Raw genomic sequence first — 19,516 nt, forward strand, 5'->3', positions numbered from 1 at the left:
GAACTAGAAGGGTCCAAACTCGGATCTTGGGCTCTTGGCCATGTTAAGACTTAATATCGATATGGCCGAACTTAATTGACTGATGTCTTAATTAATTATATTTTTTTTATGTGCAAAAGATGAATAACAACAAATCATTGTTCTATTTGAGTTATATATGATACCATTCATAACATCTTTGCAGCGACGTTGTTCTTCCAAAAACTGTAAACAAGTGTGTTTTGTCGAGCGCATCTGTACATGCGAAGGAGATATGTTTTGTCTTACGTTTTGCTCATCACACATAGTAAGGTGTGACGATTCTCTGTTCATGTGATATATGTCTAATGTGTTCTAAACACAATGAGCTAGTCTTTTGTGACTCTAAAATTATGATAGGCAAAACTCATAATCTATCCCGTCATAACTATCTGTCGGTAATCTTTCAGCAAAAAAAAAAATCTATCTGTCGGTAATAGAAGATTTGAGCGTCCGAGAGTGATACATACCCTGCGGGGTTACCTGAGAGCTTTGATTTGGTCAACCAGTCAGGTCTTCGGGATCCAATACCTAGACTAAGTTAGGCTACTTGAATCGTCATGTACCATTGTAATCACAAGTTACCACCTGGGTGATCCTTCCATGGTCATGGTGTGTAATTCTATGACTGCAAGTGGATTTTTAAGTTCTAAATGTTTTACACGGCGTGGGGAATATTTGTGACGAGATAATATTTTTACGAGTACTCTATTCTTATATGTACTTTTTTTTTTTTTGTTGAAAGTTATTCTTATATGTACTTACTTTTTCTTTTTGTTGAAATTTTTATCTATACTTGCTTGAAAAGTATGTTTTCATTGTTATGTGATAAGGTGGTTATAAGGAGAAAATATGATTTCCAAATATAATTGATTTTGATTTAGAATGAAAATGCCTCGGAAAAACATTTTCAAAGGTTGTTTTTGTTTTGTTTTGTTTTGCTTGCGATAGAAAATATAATTTTATTTTATATTGATAAAATAGTTTCATCGTCACGTTAAAAGTTCTTACTGTTAGACAAAGATGTTATTCTATTTTATAATACTTTTATGGTCAGTTGATCGGGAATGGACCAAATGTATATATATATATATATATATATATATATATATATATAGGACTCAAGATGTCTTTAATGATGACAATTATAAGACTTATTCAATTCATGATGTATCTCATATTATATATTTATAATGTATCCAAGCCATGTAATAAATGTAAGATCACGAATCTTCGAGTCAATGTCAAAAAAATCAAACAATAGTTTTTTCTTTTTGAGGGATTAGCTTTTAAAATAGGAGTTCTAGAAGGATTGGGCCACATCTTTAAGGAGTTAAAGGGGATGTTTGGGAAAGTGGTTATGAATCCTAAGGGCACCACGCTCAAGAAGGCAAAGCAAAATGGTACGAGGGCACCTTCATCGGATTGCGCATTTACCTTAGGCTAGATAACACTTCGCAATTTAGGGGGCAACCAGATGGGGGTTGGGAGGTTCAGTTGACATGAGTTGGTTTGGGAAGCCCAAGTCGCTCTCTGACGGCAGATCCAAACAAGGTCTGACCCTAGCGGGTCAGATCAAGTCAACACGAGGGTTCGGCTATAGCCGACTCAAAAGCTCAATCCTAGCGGGTCAGACCAGGTCAACCGACAGTAGCTCTAGTTGGGCTAGGCTAGATTCGGAACCGACTCTATCAGGTTGAATACGGACCCGACCTGCATGTACTTGACCAAATCGGTTGGGTTAGCCCAAGGCACTCGGGTGATAAGCCTGATATACAAATTTTAGAGTCGTCGGGCGCCACCGTCCAAACAATTGTAGGTAAAATGAGAGAACTAGAACTGGTACCACTCAACTCTACCAGCAAATCCAGTGTTGTTAACGAAGAACCACTTGTTGCCTCTGTTATTGATACTGCTCTTAAATTATACGCTCGTGAAGGTCGTCTTCCCGTTCTTGGATTTGATTTCAACCATTTTCGTCTCTACTTTACCAACGCTGGATTTGCTGGTTAATTGTTTGTGGTTTGATTTCCTTTTTCAGAATTTTTTTTTTTTCAGTTTAAGTTACCGGCCGACGATTTCTAATCGGAGAAGAAAAATAGCCATTGGTTATTTGGTCAAGTTGTTTTTACCTAGTCTTGGGTGAAAAACACGTTGCCTTTAACAACTTTAGGCATTGCGTATAAGAGAAAAACCCTTGTTTCTCTCTCCTCATGACTAGACACGTGAGAGGAGAGAAAAACAAGGGTTTCTCTCTTGGACGGTTTATGGGACGGTTTGGGTAGTCTTGTTCAATTTTCCTATAAGACCCGTGAATTAGTTTTATTCAGCTGCAAGAAAAGTTAATTTTTTTGGACAATTTAGTATCACAACATTGTTCGGATTAAACTTAATCAAATTAGAATTTTGAATAAAAATAATTCTATGATTGCAAATGAATTTTTAAGTATTACACACAGTGAGGAATATTTGTGTAGAGATAATATTTTTATATATACTTACGTTTTCTTTTCGTTGAAATTTTTATCTAAACTTACTTGAAAAGTATGTTTTCATCGTCATGTGATAAGGCAGAATAAGGAGAAAATATAATAGATTTTGATTTAGAATGAAAATGCCTTGGAAAACATTTTCAAAAGTTGTTTTTGTTTTGTTTTCGATAGAAAATAGAATTTTATTTTATGTTGATAAAATATTTTCATTGTCATGATAAAAGAAGTTTTATTGTTAGATAAAGATGTTATTCTATTTTATTGTACTTTTATGGTCTGCTGATCAGGAATGGACCAAATGTGTATATATATATTTAGAACTCAAGATGTCTTTAATGATGGCAATTATAAGACTTATTCAATTCATGATGTATTTACATACTATATATTTATAATGTATCCAAACCATGTAACGAATGTAAGATCACAAATCTTGGAGTCCATGTCAAAAAAATCAAAAAATGGTTTTTTCTTTTTGAGGGATTAGCTTTTAAACTAGGATTTCTAGAAGGATTGGGCCATATCTTTAAGGAGTTAAAGGTGATGTTTTGGAAAGTGTTTATGAATCCTAAGGGCACCACGCTCAAGAGGTCAAAGCAAAATGGTATGAGGGCACCATCATCGGAATGCCCATTTACCCAAGGCTAGATAACACTTTGCAATTTACGGGGCAACCAGATGGGGGTTGGGAGGTTCAGTTAGACATGAGTTGGTTTGGGAAGCCCAAGTCGCCCTCTGACGGCATATCCAAACCAGGTCTGACCGTAGAGAGTCTGATCAAGTCAACACGAAGGTCGGCTATAGCCGACTCGAAAGCTCAATCCTAGCGGGTCAGACCAGGTCAACCAACGGTAGCTCTAGTTGGGCTAGACTAGATCCGAAATCGACCCTATCAGGTTGAATACGGATCCGACTTGCATGTACTTGACCAAATCGGTCGGGTTAGCCCAAGGCACTCGGGTGATAAGCCTAATATACAAATTTTAGTGTCGTCGGGCGCCACTGTCCAAACAGTTTTGTAGGTACAATGAGAGAACTAGAACTGGTAGCACTCAGAGCTCTACCAGCTCAACTGAACTTTCATGTGCTACGAGAAGGCCGTTCAGACCAAAAACTGGTCCAAACATATTTGGACTAGTTTTCCGAAACGGACTTGAACCACCTATATCTAATGGTTTGGATCTATTAGAAACCAAAAAATGGTCCATATAGAATTCGTAAAGTACTCTTATCAATACCTGGGCTTGTAAATGGGTACTTAAAGGTTCCTATACAAACAATGGTCCATTAAACCAGGCCCAGACTTTTTGGGCTTTATCATCATCACCCATTCGGGCCTATATCAATACCCGACGAAAATCAAATAGGAGTTTCCCCTCCTGAGTTGGCCAGTGAGTCGTCTCCTTTGTTTCTCAACGGAGAGATTTTAAGCCATTTGAGTGAGCCTGAAAACTATGCATTTTCAGCAACAATGGCAGCCACTCTTATTAACTCATAATGACTATCTCTCTGAGATATGAAGAGGTATGCCTTCTCTTTCTCCACAACTTCTTCTTCTTATACCCCTCGTTTCTTGAATCCTTCCTCTTCTTTTATCTTCATCAGATTTCTAAACCAAAAATCTCATTCATTAGATTCCATTACAACTACCATTAATACAAGACAACGACGACGACCTTTTCCTGATTACTCACCCAAAAAACCCAATATTCAAGACTCTGAACTTGTTCATCAAATCTCTACTTCCATTAAACAACGTCGTTCTGAACCCTTACCTCGTATCTTAAAACCCTTTGAATCTAAACTTAGACACGATCATCTCATTTGGGTACTCATGAAAATTAAAAATCATTATGATTTAGTTTTTAATTTCTTTGATTGGGCTCGATTACGTAAAGACCCAAACTTGGAAACTCGCTCTATTGTTATTCAACTTGCTGTTGCTTCTAACCATCCCAAAGTAGCTCATGAACTTCTTCGTGATTTCTGGGTCAAACCTAATTTAGATGTTAGTATTTCTTTCAGTCATTTCTTCGAACGGTTGGTGTACACTTATAAAGATTGGGGTTCTGACCCTCTTGTGTTTGATATTTTCTTCCAAGTTTTAGTTGAAGTTGGATTGTTTGATGAAGCTAGGAAACTATTTGATAGAATGTTGAGTTATGGGGTAGTTATATCTGTTGATTCTTGTAATTTTCTTCTCTCTCGTTTATCGTCGAGTTCGTCTGATGATGGTATTAAAGTGGCATTGAAGATTTTTAGTGAATTTCCTGAAATGGGTGTTAATTGGAACACTGCTTCGTATAATATTATAATCCATGCTCTCTGTAAATTAGACAAAGTTAATGAAGCTGAATTACTTCTCCTACAATTGGAATCAAAGGGATATTCTCCGGATGTCGTAAGTTATAGTACTATAGTTGACGGTTTCTGTAGAGTTGGGGAACTCGATAGGGCGTTTGAGCTCGTTAGAGAAATGAATTTGAAGGGGTTGAAGCCAAACCCTTATACTTACAATAGTATTATTCTTCTCTTGTGTAAGAACGGTAAGGTAGATGAAGGGGAAAGGATATTAAGGGAGGTTATGACCCTAGGCGTAATTCCAGATAATGTACTATACACAACTCTTGTTGATGGGTATTGCAAGCTTGGTAAGTTATCTGCTGCAATCCGGTTATCTGATGAAATGAAAACTCGGGGACTAGTTGCCGATACTGTAACATATACTACTCTGCTCTGTGGGATTTGTCAAAGTGGGAAAATGGATGAAGCCGATATGCTCTTCAGTGAGATGAGAAATAAGGGGTTGCTACCCGATGAAGTAACTTATACTTCTCTTATTGATTGTTATTGTAAAGCAGGTAAGCTGAAAGAAGCTTTCGCCCTTCATAATGAGATGGTTCGGTTGGGTTTGAAGCCTAATATTGTTACCTATACAACGTTGGTTGATGGCCTCTGTAAACGTGGAGAGGTGGAAACTGCCAATGAGCTTCTTCATGAGATGTGTGGGAAGGGTCTAGAGTTGAATATATATACTTATAATTCTCTTATCAATGGTCTATGTAAAGACGGAAAGATAGAGCAAGCTTCGAAGCTGATGATGGATATGGAAGTGGCTAAGCTATATCCGGATACTATTACTTATACCACTTTAATGGATGCCTACTGCAAATCAGGAGAGATGGTTCGAGCCCATGAGCTTCTTCGTGAAATGCTCGATAAAGGACTTCAACCAACTGTTGTGACATTTAATGTGTTAATGAATGGGTTTTGTTCATTGGGTATGCTAGAAGAGGGTAAACGGCTTCTGAATTGGATGTTGGAGAAGAATATAATGCCAAATTCTACCACATATAATTCTCTCATGAAGCAGTATTGCATTCAAAGTAATATGAAGGCAACTACTGAAATTTATAGGGGGATGTGTGCTCGGGGCGTGATGCCAGATAGTAATACGTACAATATATTAATAAAAGGACATAGTAAAGCAAGGAATATGAAGGAGGCTTGTTACCTACACACTGAAATGGTGGAGAAAGGGTTCAATCTCAGAGCTAGTTCCTCTAATGCGTTTATTAAGGGGCTATTTAAGAAGAAGAAATTCGCAGAAGCTAGAAAATTGTTTGAAGAAATGAGGAATGAAGGTTTACCCATTGACAAAGAGATATACAACATTTTTCTTGATATCAACTATAATGATGGGAATCTGGAGAGTACCCTTGAACTCTGTGATGAAGCTATTGAGAAATGTCTCGTGGATAAGAAAGATAGTGAGTGATCCTAGCTTGAGGTATTTCAATTGATGGAGAAACTTTGTTGGGATTCAGTGATCAAGGGATAACTTCGCCTCCACACCTATTCAGAACTCCGGGAGATTTTTGGCAAGACAAGCTGCGTATTCCCTCAAATATGGTGGTAAGTTAGTCCAACCTATGCTTCAGTTATTCAAGCCTCTATAGTATATAACCTTTAAATTTGATTACGATAGATATGTACAATAAGTGAAACTAATCTCATGTTCCCTTAATATGTACTTGCCGACACTGTGACACAGTTAAGTTATACACAATTCTGTTCGAAAGACATCGAACGACTTCACTTAGCCAACAGGTCTCCTAAGAAAATGTCAGTTGACTTCAATATCTGAATTTTGTAAACATACTGGGTAATTGACATACCCCACAAACTACTCGGAATTAAACTTAGTCAGTGAACCATGCAGAAGAATGAGCATAAGAAAACACTAAAGTAAGTAGAAGATTCTAGACATATAACGAGAATGTACGAGTCATTGTGTCATTTGCTAACTTAGAGGCACTTGTACTTTTCCAGAGCTCCAGCTAGTCAACTCGTAGCAATGTTGACATTCCATATTATGCATTACTTTGTAATTCTTTTTTTCACTCATGTCCTTATACAAATTTTGCGATGAGTTCCTTTTTTGTTCGTTCTGTTGTATTTCGGGTATGCATATAATCGCTGTTCTTTGGGTTGCGGGAAATGCTAAAACTCTTTTTCTGTGTTGAATGTTGATGCCATGTCTGCAAGTTAATTTCCGGTTTAGTTTTCTTGATCTCTCATTTGATTTTTCTTTTTAGTAGGTCAACGAAGATGAGTCCAAACACATAGTAATGACGTGGAGAACCTGTATGGGCTTAATGCATCAAAAAATTATTCTCCGTATTGAACCCAAAAATGCCAGATTGTTGAGGTTTATGACGAAACAGAACAGAAAAATGAATGGTTAAGCTGTTTTTATGGATTCAGATATGCGGCTGGGAAACAGATTTGCCGTTCTAGACTTGTCCCTCAATTCTCCTAGAGAAGGAAAAGTCGAACTTGAAAATCAGAAGAGAAAGAAACCATTTCCTTGTAGAAATATCTATATTGGATGGTCATAAGGGATAATACTATTCTGAATGAGGTTTTAGAACCATATTCATTTCGAAGGTGACTTCTGGCAAGCTCAGATGAAGATTCTTCCCCAGAACTCAAATGCCATAAGAGTTTATTTATCTGTACTCTGTAGAAGAGGCCTTGATTTTGTTCAGATATGCAAGATTTGTGGATCTTGCTATGTGCATATTCAGATAGAATACCTAATCCTCTATATCTATACATTTGAACATTAGATGTAAGAGGTTTATACCTTCTTAATCATTCAAGAAATGTGATTTACTTTCCTCTCAATTTATATATCAATACTAATCATTCGATAAAAGAGGGTAGTATCTTCTTAATTTAAGAAATGTGGTTTATATCTTGTTTCTCTTTTTCCATTTCGCCTCCATCTTGAAGAGTCCTAGCTAAAATTAAACAAAAGAATAATCGAAATTGAGAAGGGCAATCGGTTTCAAGAGGTCAGAATATCTAAAGACTATGATGAGTTAAAAACATATCTATATAAATCATGGAATGGAAAGGAATTATGATATCGAAACGAGTGATATAAGAAAAATACTAAATTACTAGATACCCAACTCAATTTTGTTGATTATACAATCGAAAGAATTTATATTCCTTCCAAAGAACATTAAAAGCAAAGAGACTTATCGATTAAAATAGACTCATCTGTCTTAATATAAGATTTTCATTCAGATTCTTCGACGAAAGCTTCCATACGAAGAAGAACAAATCCAGCAGCGACACCAGCAAGCGTTAGACCACTAATGACAACAACAATTTGGAATATCTCAGCTGCAGCATTACAGGTAGAAGATAGAGCTCCACCACCACCTCTTCCTTTTCTCTGAGAAATTCCTTTCAAAGAAGTCGCAAACTTAGCAAAAGACTGCTCAGTGCTCACAGGAAGGCCAAAAGATGCTACACTATTCTGAGCTTTCAACCCACCAAAGGAATTCAGCCCTGTAATCTGCACTACTTTTGGCATTCTCCTCTGAGACGAACTTCGCTTATTCTCCACCATTGCTGCCGAAGTAAACGAGAGGGTAGCGGAAGTTGTCGCCATTTCTATCACACACCCAAAATCTAAAACAGTAACAAGAATGAGAAAAAGAAAAAAGAATTATGTTATAATGAAAGAGTTGAAGATATTGAGAATGTGAGAAATGAAATAAGTAGTGGGTTGTTTGTTACCTTTATTGATGATTGATTAAGAGATTTGGTGTTGGAGAGGAGAAGAGAGTGTGGAAATGGTGATATGTAAGAAGGAGAGAGTGTGGATAAGGTAAGATGAGGAAGATGGTTGGTTGAAAAAGAGAGTGGATGAGTTGAGGATTTGTCTGTGGTTGCTATGAGATTAAAATATTTTCCTACTCAACTATTAGCCACCAAGGCACAAAATGTTGCTTTTTATCAATTAGAATTTAGAAAGGTCTTACTATATATATATAAAAAAAAAAATAGAAATTGGATGGGAACACATCTTAATGTCAAGTTGGGGTAGAAATCTATTGGGTCGAAATCATATTCATTTTTTTTTTTATAATTTGTAAATATGATTTTGAACTGTTCGAGATTTTCAGAAAAAAATAGTGGGTGAAAAGTACAGAGTAGTACATCGTCCTGTACAAATTTTTTTTCTTTTACAATTTGGGTTTAAACACACAAAAAAGCACTTGGGCCTTTAGACACTCCGGCAAATTGCACTTGACCAGCCCTCACTTTTAGTGCCCCCATAGGCTGGGTAGCAGGCACTCGGACTGAGCCTAATCCATGTTGGGTTAAAAAAGCACGGACTCGGGCAGTCCGAGGCCCAGGGGGAGTGCCAAGAGAGAGGCCGAATATTGCCTAAAATAGCCGAAATGCCATCCTCAAGATAGATTTATTTCAGTTAAAGTTTGCTCAGACCATTGGCCTGTACAAAAAGAAAAACTCAGATTTGAATCAATGTTGATTCATAAAAATTCCATTCTCAAGCTAGAATTATTTTTCCTACATCTGAAAAAAAAAATGAAATACTGACAACAGATTCAACTACAAAAAGAAAAAGAATTACTATCATGTAACAAAAAGTATGAAGGTGCATTTTCTCTTGGGTCATGGCAAAGTTCGCCCCATTTCTCCATTTTCGTCATTGCAAAGTTCGCCCCTTTTCTCTGTTTCGGAAAATATGAACTTTAAACACAACTTCCCTTGGGTCAATCATCTCAAAAACACAAACATCTTCTTCTATGAGATCATTTTCCCTTGCAAATGCACCCCAACTATATAACTTTGCGTTAAGAACATCCTCGTACATATGGCATCGAGCAATCCATTTTTTCCCATTTGAAACGAGTACGACATTATGATTTCCAGTTCCAATATATTTCAGCATGAAGGGATATGGTATATTCTGCACAAGTAAGCCGATTTTCTTGCATTAGACATTAGTAAGTAATAACTTGTCTATGACTAAATACAGACAAAGAAATTTTATACTAAGTATTAAGTGAAAAGTTGCAGTTTTTCATAGTTCGGGTGGTTGGTTGACTAGAAAATAAATCCTGATTCAGAATAAGTTGATCGGAACTCACCAGTACGTATTTGTGGCTCACATAAGTTGGTCGCATTAAAACCATAAAAAAGGGATTCTCTGATTTAAACGCATTGGCTTCTTGACACGCTGTATCGTTTCTTCGGCTTGATATTGTCCTCTTCACACGAGCCCTTAGGTTTGGTTGCCCTTCAATGGCAAGTGTGCTCCGATCTTGTTTTACAGCATGCTTATCTACAATCAAATTAAATGAGAAGTCTTACAAAAAGAAAATTGCGAAAACAAATTTCGATTGTCAAGAATTAAGCTTAGTAGGTCACCTTGTGATTCAATAGCACCTGTAGCAGGATAAACAGTACATAGAGGCTGAACATCTGAGATCAGCTCCTTCTGATCATCTGTTCTTTCCCTTTTCTTTTTGCCAGGATTTGGTAAAGACATAATTGGCAAACATGTGATAGGCTCATGATCGTACTCAATAGGAACCACTTCAATTTGATTGTCATATTTTAAATCAACATTCTCTCTTGGTTTCCTGATTTTTGTTCCCTTGTATCTAGTGGCATTTTTAGAAACCCAACGGCGAATCTTCCCCAAATTGGACTTGGCAGACAACTTCTTATCAGAACGTGGCAAATTTTGTGGCTTGCTCTTTTGCCATCCAATATTCAAGGGAACCACTTTAACTTGATTTCCATTTTCTAAAGTCTCATGGTCTTTGGGTCTCCCACTTCTACGCTCCTTGTGACATCTAGTTTCGTTTTCACACACCGTTTGACTCAACTTCTCCACACTGGAATCACAATGTAACCTATCGGGACATGACGGAATCAGTGGATTTCTCTCTTGTCCTCCTATTCCTACGGGTACCACTTCAAATTGAGTTTCATAATTCAAACGTGCATTCTCTCTTGGCCTCAAACTTATATCAGCGCTTTTATATCTAGTGTCATTTTCACAAACTCTTCCCCTTCTCTTTTCCAAAGTAGAATCGACATGGAACTTATCTGAACATTGGGAAATTGGTGGATTTACTTCATATCCATCGTTGATCTCTCCGTCTTCAAGGGAGTCCACTCCCAATTTCTTCGGATAAGTTAACATTGGTGGTTTAACTTCATATCCATCAACAATTTCACCTTCTTCAACAATGTCTTCTACGCATTCTTTTCCCGTACACGTAAAATTTGTTAGATTACTACCTTCATAAACATCAAATATCTCCCCTTCTTCAATCAAGTCTCCCCCCTCTTCACCTTTTCGGTAAGGAACAAGATCACGTGTTGTATCATGATTAGGTTTGTCCAAGTTCTCGAGATTTCCAGGGTATTCTACCTCACCAGCATTGAGATCATATATATGAACATCAAATTGAGAGTTACCATCATATCTAAACATTAAGAAATCTCCAGCACATATAGAATAATATTGAACAAATTCTTCCCAACCATTCTCAAACCAAACATTACCATCATCATCCTTCTTCAATCTAACCGGCCAGCCATTACCAAATTCGAGCTTCAAAATCACAATATCAGACAACTCATTCCCATGTACATTCACAAAGTTTGGTGGGATTAACTGCGAAAAAAAATCGAATCTTTATATGAGAAACTTCCCCTCTTTAAATAATTCCAATAAAAAACCAATCTTTTTGAAAAGTTTAGTCCATATTATATGAAATTCCAATTCTAGACAACTCAATAAGTAATGGGATGAATCAAATCATGGAGAAAAAAGTTTTCTTTATCAATTAGGATAATGAAAATTACTTGGAACTACAAATTTAGTAACAAAAAAATAAAATAAAGAAGAAGCAAAAACTGATCAGAAATCAAGATTATGAAATAGAGGGAAGATTCTTACTAATTGTTTTTCTCGGATTGTGGATGGAAGAATTATCGTGAAAAAACACTTTGTATCCTTCTCGTGAAGACTCCGTTTGGTATGATTAGAATGCTGTTTTCGTGTTGGCTGGGAGAGATCAGTCTCCATTGTTATTTCCTTCTATAGAAAAGGTTTATCAGAAGTGGGTCTGGTCTGGTATGGTATTAAACTAGGGTTTAGGGTTTTTAAACGGAAAGAAGGAAGATGAAAGATCGACTGTTTTCGTGGTTATGTTTATCGCCTTCTAAAAAATCCATGAAAGACAACTTAAAAAGTCAGTTCCCAAATCTTTCTATTTTTCAGTTCGGTAGGTCTACAGAACAATTACTCTTGGCCCTTGTCCTGCTGCTTCTCTCTTAGCGTCCCCCTGACTGGGATACTGAGGCCCTCTGACTGCCCCAATACGTGGGGCTCGGTCGCACGGCTCGGTCGTGCGGCTCGGACTTCTTAATCTGAGGCCTAGGGGTAGTATTAACTGTTAAGAGTCGGATGGGCTAAGAGGAAGAGAACATGCCTTCTGGAGGCATTTGGAAATTGTCATCCAATCCTAAAACCACAATTATCTTTTTTAAGTCCGTTGTGGCCGAAAATATCATCACAAGTATATGTGTCACAACCCAACACCCTGCAAGTCTAAAAGGCAGTTTCTTATGGGTTCAAAGTGCAAAAAGGTGCTCTGTTTGTTGTGGCAAAATTTTCTTATCCATTTTCACCCTTCTCAACTTTGATTCTCCTTCGTCTCTCTTTCAATTATCTGTGTAACATTTTCTCCCTTTGCCCACCACATTGTTCTTTCGATCTCATATATCATGCATGATGATGTGGCTTCCCGAACATCTCAAGAAAAATCGTCCTGGTTATTGATTCTACGACTTCACTCCTATTGGTGTTGGCCTAATGGGGGTCGGGGTACGTACGAAGACACTCCAACGCCTCAAGTCAATTCAGTGTGCAAGTTAAGAGGAATGAATTCTCAAAGACTAAGGTTAAAATCCCTTTTCTAGACAGATCTGCATCGTTTATATAGGTTTGCGTGAAGATAGTCACCAACTGTGATTTTGTGGTGGTCAAGCAACAACTTGATGAAAGCCACGTGGTAAGGTCGTTATTGTTCAAATGAATATACGACGTTATTTGGCTTCCGCGTAACTGTCATTTTCTTAGGCAAAGCAGACCTCCAGGTGTCGGGCTTGCTTCTACATACCTCTCATTCCATGACTCGGGTAGCAGAGCTCACTCGATCCACCTTTCCGCTCACCTTTAAGTCATGACAAAGTTTAAGGTGCCTAGGCGACTCGTGTCGACCTACCTTTCCAAGGCTCAAAGTGGCAGAACTCTTTCAAGTTTAGTCCATTATTGACCCTAAGTTCATTTGAATGTCAGGGTGGACATCTCAAATTTGTTTAATGCAGTCTTCCTTTTTCTTTTCCAAGTCTATGCGATGTGGAATTCGACTGGCGGTCTAAATTGAGTCGAGTCGGATTTTAAAATGATTGTTTTTATCCGGTTCGTAATATCTTATTCACCTGATCAATGGTTAATTTGGGATGATTTTAAGCACATTTGAGTCAATGAGATAGAACCAGACACAAGAAGAAAACAAACACCACTTGAGTTGGTTAATTTAACAATACACTTGCTCAAACCAAAAATGAAACTTCCTTAAGTTAAAATTCAAGCTAACTAAGCCATTAGAGTCTTACATAATTTAGTAGGAGTCTTACATAATTTCCCATCACAAAAAAACTTGTTAGCAAATCCCACTAGAAGAAGGCTAAACACAACAACTAGATTAGTTATGGAAAATATGAACTCTTAATATCAAATACCTCTTCTTAATCACCTCAACAACAAAAACATCACCTTCCTTCACAGCATTACTCTTCATGAATTTAGAGAAGCCTTTCGTTAACGCCATTTCTTTCTGGTCCGAAGAACTTAGTTCCATGACCCATGATCTCCCATCGGGAACCTTAACTTTGATACTCTTCACATTCTCAAGCAAGTGTCTACCGACGAAATTTGTTGGAAATGGCTGCACAAAAACAACAAAATGTTTACTTCTCACCTATTAACATTATAACATGTATATACATAACATTATTCTCATATGCAATTTGAAGTTTTAATATATGTTAGCTCACCAAATACTCATGTTCCATGAAAGCTGCTTCTATGGTAACACTAAAGAAAGGAAATTTGGACTTAAAGTTATCTAGGGTGTCTATTGAAGTAGACCTCCAACGAATGGGCTCGGCAATCATAACATCATCTTCTGATTCTAAGTCCAATTCCAAATCTGCAAGTTAAAACTTAAATGATCAAAGAAAAGTAGAAAAATGTTATGTGTTCATATAAAGAGTTGCTAGTTTAGGAGAAAAATAAGTACCCGAAAAGTTTGTGTATTTGGTTGGCTCTTCGTCTGTTTGATCATAATTGAAGAAATTATAGTAGTCTATTTCGCTAGCAGATATATCGAATATAAGAACGTAAAACTGAGAATTCCCGTCATATCTGAAAACAAGAAAATGTCCAGCAGAGATAGAATAATGATCTATGAATTTTTTCAGTCCATTTCGGAAAGAAAAAACGTTGTTTTCTTCTTGAATCTCAACTTTCCATATATCACCAGTTGGAACTTTAAGAATTGCTAGATCAGAAGTCAAGTCTGTCTTAATCTTCCGAACAAACACGGGTGGGATCACCTGAAATAAGTCCAACAACTCTACATAAACCACCATTTTCGCTAAGGTAGAGTTTGTATCTGAATCAAATGTAAAATCTGATTCGAGATCTCAATTTGACTCATCTAAATTAAGTACAAATAGACTCAAAATCAACCCAAAGTAGTCGACTATTTAGAGGAATCGGATATCACGAGTCAGACATTCTGACATTGAGTCTGATTTCAGATCTGATTTAAAAGAAAATTTTGAGCAACTCTGTTAAAAATCAAACTACAGTTTATAGCACAAAACAAGAATAAGAAGCACATTAGGGTTCAAGGTTTGGGTAAGTAGTTAGTCTGGTATGCAAAACCCAAGTTTCCAATCTTCTTTATGAGAGAAAAGAAGAGATCACTATCAAAAATTAAAACAAAGTAATAAAGAAAAAAAATACTTACTAGCTTTTCATTTTGGATGATGCCGGAATGAATGATCTTAAAGAACTGTGGCCTCTTCTCCTCCGGCAACTTCCACGACGGAACATAACCACCTCCTCTGCCGCCGGTAGTATAGTAAGTAGACATGGTTTAAGCTGCTAGATACATATGATGATATCAAAGGAGGGAATCCAATGAAATAAGAAAGCTTTTACATATTAATCTAACATGGGAAAATAACCCATTTTCACAATTTCATTTTCAATGATTCTATCAAACAACAATTAGTAAACCACAAACAAAATCAACTAAATCTAAAGACTACCCAGATAAGAGATTCATATGTGACTGATGAAATTGAACAAGATCAAGTATTGTGAAAGCAAAATCAAATGAACCCAAAACTCAAAAACTTTGGAACTCACCAGTGATTTGATCTTAAGTTCTGAAGAAGACAAAGAGGAAAGAGCAAGGTTTTCAACTACATGATTTTAAAGGCTGATTTTGGGTATATTAGTAGGAAGGAAGAAAAGATTTAGGAGGAAAAGATGAAAAAAGAGAAGTTTGAACATACTATTAATGTCCCAAAGATTCTTACAAATCAAAGACTGAAAGAAACCATAATGGGTGTCTGGGGAGAGATATGAGTACGAAGGACAAAAGTGGGTTGGTTATATGCATGGATTGGGTAATGAGTTTCAGAGAAAAGTAGACAGATTATTGCAAGTTTATGGAATCGAGATGACCTTAGTAGGGAACTACCAATCTACCAGATAGTTTCTGTTCCTCTGCTTCCTACTGGTTTGGTGTACTCAGGCAAGAGAAAGAGGACATATTCTTACCTGTAAAATATTGGAATTGGTGAGTCTACAAGGGCCTTCTAATTTTGCAATAGGTCCACCCATCTCATAGCACACTCTCAGTGGGTCTTGGACTGGCCCAAGTTTGGTTGTTCAAACCTAGCATGGATTAGGCCCACTCCAAGTGTCCTCGGGCTCTCCCTATTGGAATTTGTTCAAGTGTTCGATTGGCGAGAGAAGTTGAATTTGTTGAGTAAATTTTGGGGTTTAGGTCCAAAACTAGACCCCAAATGGGCGATAGGTCGATCCAAAACTAAAAAAATAAAGTCGTAGTTCATTATAATCAAAACCCAGATGAAGTCCAATAAATCTCTATGTACCCATGAGGTTTCAATCGTGATTCCCGACCGAAACATGAACTTTCAATCAACTAAGGGAGACATCTGCGAAATAGATGTGGTGGGAATCGGGCGGGCTCGGTCGGGCTCGGGCTACCAAGTGCCGGGCTCGGGCGGATCGGGCTCGCATAAGCCGAGCCCGAGGTAGTGAGCCGGGCGGATCGGGCCGGGCTAATCAAGGACTTGAAGTGCCCGTAGCCCGTCCGAGCCCGGCTACCCGAACGGGTTTCAACGGGCTCGGGTCGGGCGGGCTCGGGTCGGGCGGGCTCGGGTTTTATGGAATCATTAAAAAAAATAAAAAAAATAATAAAACAATAATTTAATTAAAAAACAATAATTAATTAAAATACCAACCATTATATATATGATTATCAGATTATAACATAATCAAAATTACATAATCACCCATTTTAATAACAAAAAATACATTTCCCTCCAACATTTTAATAACAAAAAGTCCAAAATATAAACAAAAAGTTACATTTCTCTCCGTCGTTCATTAATCGAGCAATTGAACTTGAGAAATGCTAGGACTAGGAATTGGTTCGGGAAACCCGTCGTTTAACGGATCAAACTCCTTCAAAGTAACATTGACCTCATGTTTCCACCAATCCTTAAGACAAACACAACACTCTAACATTTCCGGAGTTAGGCTACTTCGATAGTCCCCCAAAATTCTTTTACCTAAAGAGAAAGCCGACTCGGAAGCAACAGTCGAAACCGGGACAGCAAGAACATCATGTGCTATTCGGGACAAAATCGGATGCCTCTTCTCATTCTCACTCCACCAACCCAAAACATCGAACTTTTCAATATTATCGACCGCAGGATCTGGCTCAGACTCATATCTAGATATTTCTTCGGAAGCGGTAGCTATAGGATCCTTTCAGATTCTCTTAATGCTTCTCCTAAAAGCACCACGCCTAGACGGTCCATCGAGCTCACTCTCGGGTTCATCAACAATAGACGACGAAGAAGCGGTAGGCACACTCAAATCAGCCGTATACTCTTTAAACAATTCACGTAACTTGCCGATCATGGTGACAGATTGCTCAGAAGAACACTTGATAACATGAGCCGAAGTATCGAAACAATTCTCAAGTTCGCGTAAGAGCATATCAACTTTCATTTTGATCCTTGGATCTAAAATACATGCAACACCAAACAATACGGGAGTTTCACCCCAATACTTGCAAAATTTAGCCTCCATCGAATGAATAATGCCCGCAAACATAGGATCATGTCGATTATCCAAAAAAACCATCCCAATATCAACCAAATACTCCAAGACGGAGTTAGAAGTCACATAATCAACACCAGAAAAGAAGTTGGTTGCCTCATAAAAAGGCTTCAAAAACTTGTACAACAAATTGGCATGCTGCCAATCACTACCCGATAAGACAAAAGGTGGAAATCGATCAAGTAAGAACGAGTCAATCGGATCCCTAAACGGAAGGGCACTTCTCAACATAAGATAGGTTGAATTCCAACGATGTTTTACATCCAACTGCAATTTCTTAGGAGAATAGTTCTTTGATTCACAATGTGTTCGAAATTGTGCATTTCGAGTCTCCGATGCAGAGATATATTCAAGACAACCTTTCAGCCGTGTAAGCATTTCTTTAAACTGGGGAACTTTAAAACCATCCTGAACAACTAAGTTCAAGATATGACACCAACATCGAACGTGAAATAGTTCGCCTCTCAACGGTAGATGAGGCATTAACTGGATTAAACGGGAAACAGACACAGTATTTGCACTAGCATTATCCATTGATAAGGAAAACACTTTGCCAGATATCATCCAATCATTAGTTAACTTATCATACAAAACATTGGCAATGTGTTCCCCAGTATGAGACTTGTCCAACAAAATGTAAGAGATGATTCTCTTTTGGACACACCAAATTTCATCAATGTAATGCGCTGTTATGCACATGTAACTAAGCCTCTGATTCGAAGACCAGATATCAGAAGTAAGAGCAATTCGACCAGGAGCACTAAGTAAAGCATTTCTAAGTGCATCTTTTTCTTCCTTAAAGTATTTAAGGATATCGTTTCTAACAGTGCTCCTAGAAAATGACTTAAACCCAGGATGGAAGGAATCAGTAATATAAAATTGAAAGAAAGGGTCCTCCACAAATTGCATCGGCAACTCGCGAAGGATTAAAAGCTTGATCGTGTTTTTGCGAGCTCTCGCCTGACTAAACTGAAATGATCCCATATTTCCACTCTCTGGATCTTGTACCAACTTTGATTGAGTTAAGTTGATTTTTAGTGCTGCAGCACACTTAAATGTGGGTCTCTTGAAATGTGTTGTCCCATTAGAAGACTTCGAATTTCGAGACACACCACAAAAGTTGCACTTGGCCATTTTAACGATCTTGCCTCCATTTTTAGGGTCAGGAGCATCATGAAAGGAATAAAAGTTCCAAACCTTAGATGTTCTATCTCTCGAACAGGTTGATTTTCCAGTCAGCACATCTACTTCGCCTGCGGGAGAACCAGCAGGAGCAGACACACCAGGAACAGGAGGATCAGCAGTACCAGCAGGAGATATTTCTCCATGAGCACCAGTCTGACTCTCCGTCAAATCAACCTAAGTAGAACCACAGCCAACATAGAAAGTCATTCTACTAAGCTGAGTTCAAGTGAAGAGATCTAAGATAACGAAATTCATCATCGGTTTGTAGGAACATCAATATTCGTTCGGACATTCAATTTCTAACCAGCTTCCTTGAATCACCCATTTTGGTTACAGTGTTCTAACAACAAAGAAGTGTCCACAATTTAGAGAACCATTTAGGTTCTTCATCAATTCGGTCCTTCTAAGTGTTTAAACAACGCACCAAAACTGGAATGACAAGTGATCCAGTCTGAAATCTTGAGTCCTACAGAGAAGGTAAGAAACATAGAAGTCAGAAATAGACCAGTTTAAGAACTTAGAAGATAGAAAAAGAGAGAAAAGAAAAGAAATGTTTTGTAAAAACAGAGAGAAGAAATGTAGTTTAAGAAAAGAAAAGAATTGTTTTTAAAAAACAGAGAGAAGAGAAGTTTTTAAAAAAGAATTTTTTAGGAAAAATAGAGAGAAGAGAAGTAGTTTAAGAAAAAAAGTTGTTAAAAAAAAGGAAAAGAGTATAGTTTTAGAATAAAGAAGAAAAGGAGAATAGTTTTAAAAATAGAAGAAATGGAGGCAAGATCATTATGTTGGCTCAGATCTCATGAAGTCTGACTGAGTTGTTTGAAGTTGTTTAAAAAAAGAGATTCGTTTAGAAGTTAGAACTATTATCAATTACCTAATGGTTCTGAAACAGAACACTCGGATCTGTTTAATCAGACAGATCGATAGTCAGATGACTCAGATCTGTCTGATTAAACAG

General features: G+C 37.4%; 3 protein-coding genes across 6 annotated transcripts; 1 reads left to right on the plus strand and 2 right to left on the minus strand.

Annotated features, from left to right (window-relative positions):
• The first annotated feature begins 3,875 nt into the window (after window positions 1–3,875).
• On the plus strand, window positions 3,876–7,731 carry LOC147533036 (Pentatricopeptide repeat (PPR-like) superfamily protein). 4 transcript variants are annotated; one of them, XM_086646459.1, is made up of 2 exons: window positions 3,876–6,425; window positions 7,109–7,731. In XM_086646459.1, the coding sequence occupies exon 1, from the start codon at window positions 4,027–4,029 to the stop codon at window positions 6,286–6,288; it is 2,262 nt and encodes a 753-aa protein (XP_086502585.1). In that variant the 5' UTR covers window positions 3,876–4,026; the 3' UTR covers window positions 6,289–6,425; window positions 7,109–7,731. The 4 variants fall into 4 exon arrangements, with proteins under 4 accessions (XP_086502585.1, XP_086502586.1, XP_086502587.1 ...); XM_086646460.1 differs by having other exon boundaries at window positions 7,112–7,731; XM_086646461.1 differs by having other exon boundaries at window positions 3,877–6,502; window positions 7,112–7,731.
• A 228-nt stretch (window positions 7,732–7,959) lies between these two features.
• LOC147533037 (cytochrome b6f complex subunit (petM)) lies at window positions 7,960–8,915 on the minus strand. The gene is made up of 2 exons (XM_086646463.1): window positions 8,607–8,915; window positions 7,960–8,498 (listed from the first exon to the last, which is right to left on the minus strand). The coding sequence occupies exon 2, from the start codon at window positions 8,476–8,478 to the stop codon at window positions 8,101–8,103; it is 378 nt and encodes a 125-aa protein (XP_086502589.1). The 5' UTR covers window positions 8,479–8,498; window positions 8,607–8,915; the 3' UTR covers window positions 7,960–8,100.
• Window positions 8,916–9,398: 483 nt separating this feature from the next.
• On the minus strand, window positions 9,399–15,133 carry LOC147533038 (uncharacterized). Its single transcript, XM_086650007.1, has 8 exons — window positions 14,960–15,133; window positions 14,225–14,540; window positions 13,980–14,134; window positions 13,637–13,870; window positions 11,815–11,955; window positions 10,269–11,529; window positions 9,989–10,182; window positions 9,399–9,807 (listed from the first exon to the last, which is right to left on the minus strand). Exons 1-8 carry the CDS (start codon window positions 15,083–15,085, stop codon window positions 9,544–9,546), a joined length of 2,691 nt encoding a protein of 896 aa, XP_086506133.1. The 5' UTR covers window positions 15,086–15,133; the 3' UTR covers window positions 9,399–9,543.
• Between the last annotated feature and the right edge of the window lie 4,383 nt (window positions 15,134–19,516).

The sequence above is a fragment of the Eschscholzia californica genome, unplaced genomic scaffold (assembly GCF_041429995.1).
Source record: "Eschscholzia californica isolate CP2 unplaced genomic scaffold, dmEscCali1.0.p SCAF_6, whole genome shotgun sequence".
In the NCBI taxonomy this organism is placed as follows: Eukaryota; Viridiplantae; Streptophyta; class Magnoliopsida; order Ranunculales; family Papaveraceae; genus Eschscholzia; species Eschscholzia californica.